Source organism: Alligator sinensis, unplaced genomic scaffold (assembly GCF_000455745.1).
Source record: "Alligator sinensis unplaced genomic scaffold, ASM45574v1 scaffold637_1, whole genome shotgun sequence".
NCBI classification, from domain to species: Eukaryota; Metazoa; Chordata; order Crocodylia; family Alligatoridae; genus Alligator; species Alligator sinensis.
This window is the reverse complement of record NW_005842368.1, coordinates 125196-131020: the sequence shown is the minus strand read 5'-3', so window position 1 is coordinate 131020 and position 5825 is coordinate 125196. Positions and strand designations below refer to the sequence as shown.

General features: G+C 52.0%; 1 protein-coding gene across 1 annotated transcript in view; it reads left to right on the top strand.

Moving 5' to 3' along the window:
• CENPO (centromere protein O) overlaps positions 1–1655 on the top strand; it is a 5198-nt gene extending 3543 nt beyond the window's left edge. Inside the window, exon 6 of the mRNA XM_014522545.2 lies at positions 675–1655. Coding sequence (XP_014378031.1) covers positions 675–799 — 125 coding nt within the window. The 3' untranslated portion in view covers positions 800–1655. The remainder of the gene's footprint in view (positions 1–674) is intronic.
• The last annotated feature ends 4170 nt before the right edge of the window (positions 1656–5825 follow it).

Below are 5825 nucleotides of genomic sequence, written 5' to 3'. Positions count from 1 at the left end.
CAATGAGCCCTTTATGGCCACAAGGCAAACCCCCAGCAGGCTTTGAGTCCAGCTGCTGGGAGAGGTCATTGGCCTGTCCACAGGGTTCAGCTTCTTTGCGGGGCAAGATCCGACCTTTACAATGCTTGCCACATGGTTGGATGGCATTGGTGTGTGCAGCATGCTAAAACACTGGAAGTGGCACCATAAGTGGTGGGCAGTGTGGTTTGATGCCAGCTGTGCTGGGGTGGGTCCAAGGCCACACTCCAGCCTCAGTGCCCGTGGGTCACAGCCAGCAGAGGAGGGGTGATGTTAGAGGTGGTTCCTTTCCCTCTGGCTTCCTCCTGCTGAGGGAGAGGGGTGGGGTGGTGGGGGCAGACTTCGATGCTGCAGTGATGCGTGCTAGTAGGGGAAAGCAGTTAGGTGGATAAGCTAAGCGTACGAGGTGCCCAAGGCAGGGGCTGTCTCAGAGCCAGGAAACTGAGGCTGAAGCCAGACAGCCCTTTCACCGCAGGCAGCTGTCTACTCTGCTCCTCTGTCAGGGTGGACATGGGGAAGGGAAAGCGAGTATGGGGAGATCATTGGGACTGAAACCCTCTAGGGCAGGGAGGAGAGATCAAGAGCTGTAGCAGGTGCCAGTGGTGAGATGGCATACTTCTTATCCCCACTGACTTATTGGTTTCTTGTTGGCGCAGAGGATGTACCTGCCTCGCTGCTGGAGAAGGCGGCGACTCATTCCTCCTTGTTCATGCACATGGCCCTGCACAAAGCCTTTGACACCTTCAGAAAGGCAGCAGAGATGCCAGATGACATGGAGTAAGTGGACAGCACCTGTCCGCTCACCAGATTGTACACCTTGTACCCTGAGGTTGCTGCTGGATCCGTGCTCTTCACACTGGACTGGTGAACCAGAGGAACAGGTGAACCAGACCCCACAGTGCCAAGGACCCAGGCCCCCAGAGGTCTTGACGTGCCTGGTCTGAGCACACTCTCTGCACACACTCCCTCTTTCTTTCTAGTACCTCAGTGGGCTGGGCAGGAAACATTTCTTACCGCTGGAATGGGACACCTGAGATTTTCAAAGTCACGAGCTACTTGGATGAGAGAAATTGGTACCAGCGAACACCAGGCACCAGGCTTAGGCCATGGTCAGCTCTTTATCTGGCCCCTGAGCATTGAGTGGTGCGGAGCAGGTGTAAACTCCCTCTGTGCTGCTCTTTAAGTGGCCTGGATACTTCTAGGCCTTGTGAGGAGATTGCCCTAAGGCTGGATCAGTACGAGTGCCCCTTGGTGATGGTAGTGTGGCTGGCCCAGGGGCCAGGGTTTCCTAATCATTCGATGATTGTGGTGGAGGCTTTGGTTAAAAGATTTGACAAGGAGAGCCCAGAACGTGTCTGGTGATAACTTCAGCTAGGCAGAAATCACGGGCACGCGCTTCTGTGCGCGAACAGGACTGGAACTGAACGCTGAAGCCTTTGTGATAAAACCTTTGGGATGCATTAAAATTCTCAGCAGCTTGGCAGAGCCAGTGCACCTCCCCTTTACATTACATTCCTGAGCTGCTTTCCCTGTGCCCTCATCTGTGCTGGCTTTTGCCTTCCCTTTTTTTTCAAATGATGCTTCCTGGAGGCACTTTCACTTTTTTAACTTAATAAAACAGTGATTGTTATAGGAAACTTTGTGACTTCTTACTCTGATCTCTGCGTATTGAACTTGTATCTGAAGTCTCCCCTGTGACACGAGACAGCCGAGTTTCTGTTCCTCTCTTGTGTTAGCCTAGAGCTGCAAGGTTTGAGTTTTAAATTCCCCTGGAAGGAGACAACAGCGGGCTTTTATTCTACCTCTGAGACTGTTTGGGTTAAATGCGGCCTCCAACCTGCCCTTGCAGCCTGAATTTCCACAAGGGGAAGCTTTTCCAAGCACTGTATTTCTGCCTGGGAGATTGAGTCCCTTTGGCTCACAGAGCTTGTGGGGGTGTTTCTGAAGGGTTGCACAGGGCCCAGGCAACTTGCTTGGATTCCTGCGCTGTGTAATGTGTAGCCTCTAACTAGAGCCCTGAAGGGAACCAGCCCTGTTCCCTGCACTATCAGTCAGCTAGTGATGTTGGCATCCTCCTTTCCCCCTGCTTCCCACCCCAGTGCCATTCTGGGGCCTGCTGCTGCTATAGCAGCATCTGTGTGCTATGTTGAATGTAATGCTGCTTTTCCTGCAGCTCACTTGGGTTGAACTACAGAGAGACTGAAGTGACCTGTCCCCTTCTCCAGTGAGACTGAAATGACCTGTTTATTGTCCCGTGCCATTCAGAAAACAAGCCCTCCTGTCTCCGTGTCATGAGCTGCTGAGCATTGTCTCGGGGCTCATGTTGCACCAATCCTCAGTGCAAAGGAAGGGGTTTTTCCACAGCATTTTTTAGGGCTTAATGCCCCAAAATGTCTTGGTAAGAACCTGGTCACACTGGAAAGCTCAGTGCATTAGAGAGGAGGGGGTGGGTCCCAGGTGAAGGCCTGGTGACTTCCAGGCACTATGTCTTGTATTAACCTCAGGCTGGGTGTGTGCTCTCGCAAAGGGGGCGTTGCTGGGGCAGTGGCTGCTTCTGAAAGCCCCTGATCTGTTCCTTGTGCCCCCATACCTCTCAGGTGGGGAGTGCTTGAGCAGGCCTGGTTTGAAATGATTTGAGCAGAGCTTAATCTGTCTCACTGACCACTGCAAGTTCACCAGTGCTCGGTGTTGGCTCCTGGGAGCAGTCAGTGGCCTTGACTTTCTCCTGCTGCTCCGTCTTTTCATTCTGTTGTTCCCGTACTTGCCCCAGTGTAAGTAACAGGGTGGTGTGGGGCCAACGTCCAGGAATGACAGTACCACTGAGATCATGCATTATAGCCATAGCGTAGTACTTGGGGCATCTGCCTAGTAGTGGGGGAGAACCTTCTTCAAATTCTGGCTGCAGCAAAGGCCCAAAGCTGGCATCCTTTGGCCTTGACACTGCCGTGGGCAGCAGGCTGAAGTGTTCAGGGGGAGTGACCAGCTGCCCTGTTGATGTCCCACTTGGTGTATGTGAATACTCACCAGAGCTGAGATTTGCAGGGTCTCCCTGGTCCAGAAGAGGGCTCTAGCCTTGGGACTGCAAAGCCTCCCCACTTAATGAATATCCATTGGTGCCAAACAGACCAGCATCAGCAGGAGGAGTCTTGCCCTGCAGCATGCAATACCTTGGTGCTAGACCAAGCTCCTGGGACGGAGCAGCCCAGGGCGCAAGTCTTAGCTCCAAATTGGGCGCAGTTGAGAGGTGATTCACTGTATCCCACCTCCCTGCAGAGCAGCCTCATCCCCTGTTGTCCTGTGCATGGATCAGCTGTACCCTGAGGATGCTCATGCGATTGGGCCTGGGACATAGGGGAACAGCCAATGTCAGAGTCCTGCTGGGGCCAGGACTGAGGCAGAAGCAGTGTCATGTCTTAAGTGACTTGGCAGGTGCCCACATGAGCGCTTGCAGGGATTGGCATCAGCTGCGAAGACCTTGGTGCCAGCCAGCCATCCTGACACCTTGGACTCGGTGCTTGATGCCTCCATTGATACCAAAGCCCTTTGGCTCTAGTTCTAGGGAGCCAGATGGGTTTTCTGAACTATGACCTGGAGCCTGAAGGGCTGAGAAACCTGGAACAAAATCTGTCCATCACTTTTTCTCTGTATTAAGGGGAGTGTCACCTTCACAAAGGGCATAGAAAACCACTGCTCAAAGCAGTGCGTGTTTGTCCAGTGGGCACTACCCTTCATCTCCTCTGATGGCCCTGGTTCAGGTTCATGTGTCTGCTTCATGTCTGCGCGTGCCTACAGTGAATGTTTGGGCTGGGACCTGTTTTCTTTCCTCTCCCAGAGCCAGTGACCCAAAGTGGTCTGGAAAAGACCAAGCCACCAAGTTGGGTAGAGTTGCAGATGTGTTGGAGGGTAGAGCTACTCGCAGGTCATTGAGAAGTGGGGCTGGAAGGGATCTCCAGAGGTCACATCTAGGCCAACTCCTGCATGAGGCAGGATCAGCCCTGTCTAAACCATCCCAGACAAATCCATTGTCTGCTCTCATAGCAAAATGTCACAGGTCCAGAATGATCAGGAGAGACTGGAAAACTGGTTTGCAATCAATCAGCTGAAATTCAAGGACAAGTGCCAAGTCCTGCACTTGAGATGGAACAACTGCATGCGCAGAGAGCCTGGGGAGCAACTGCCTGCGCTGCAGAGAAGAGTGAGGGTTACAGTGGACCATAAGCAGAATGTGAGCCAACAATGTGCCCTTGTTGCAAAAAAAGCCCAACAGCTTCCTGGGTTGTACCAACAGGAAAGTCACTTGCAAATTAAGGGAAGTGATTTTTCTGCTCTCTTCAGGACCAGTGAGGCCTCACCTGGAGCAGTGTGTCCGGTTTTGAACTTCAAGAAGGACATAGACAGATTAAAATGAATCCAATGCAGAGCAACAGAAATGATCAGGGGCCTATGAGGAAAGACTGAAGGAATTGGAGCTATTTAGTTTAGAGAAGAGAAGTAGAGGGAGGATTGGATAACTGCCCTCAAATCTCCATCCTCTTGTGGAGAGGATGGAGAGGCGCTTTTCTTTGTGGCTGCAGGGGAAAGGACTAGGAGCAACAGCCTTAAGCTGCAGCAGGAGAAATGTAGGTTGGAGATGAGGATCTTTCTGACTACCTTCACCTCCCTGCAGGCGGGTTGCAAAGAGGATTGAGCTGGGCTGGTCTCAGTGGGGGCAAATAACAGGACAAGGAGTAATGGGCTCAAGCTGCAGCAAGGGAAGTTGAGGTTGGATATCAGGAAAAACTTTTTCACTAATTGGGTGGTGAAGCACTGTGACTGGTTACCCAGAGAGGTGGTGGACTCTCCATCCTTGGAGGTTTTGAAGACTTGGCTCAACAAAGTTTTGTCTGGGATGATGTCGTTGGGGCTGGTCCTGCTTGGAGCAGGGGTTGGACTAGATGTGACCTCCTGAGGTCCTTCCAGCCCTCATTTTCTATGGCTCTGAGGGTATTCAGGCATTGGAGCAGACTGCACAGAGGAGTTGTAGGAGCTCCATCCGTGGAAGTCTTCAAGAGCAGGTTGGACACTGGGCAGGCTTAGTCATGGATGGTCCTGCCTGGAGCAGGCGGCTGGACTAGATGATCTTGTGAGGTCCCTTCCAGCCCGACTTTCCTATGATCCTCACCCAAGACAACACATGGCGTTTCAACAGCAAGCAGACGTGCGACCACTGCGGTTTAAAATTCACCCGGTTCTATTCCAGAAACTAGAGGAATAATTACACTGGTTTGTTTTGTTTTGTTGTTTTGTTTTGTTTCCAAACAGAATAGTGGCTGAAGGCTTTAATAAAACAGTCTTGTTCTTTGCCAATACCTGTTAAACTCTTCCTGAAAGCAGCAGCAAAGGTGACAGCAGCAGAGAAGAGAGTGCAAGGCAATATCGGAAAGAGAGAGCCTACTCGCGGCCGGACCACACCTTTAAAAATATAAATGTCACTCTGTCTCTGGCCATATATATATATATATATATCCCCGTATAGATCTGAAACGCACACCAGGGGTGTCTCGTTCCCTTCTGCAAGTGAAAGGACATATTGCACTCCCGCTGGGCTCCTAACTACGGTGGCTTGGGACAAGGATGAGTGGGGTTTTGTAAACTAGATGGCCACCCCAACCTCTCTGGGTTGCCTTCCCTCTCCCTGCACAGGCAAGCTGTTGGCTCTCACCACCTGTCCTGAGCGCTATGTGCAGGTTGGGGCTGGGGCACGACGTGGGCATCTGTGCCCCCGACTTCCTTCTTTACACCAGACTACCTGGGTGAGAGCTCCTGCT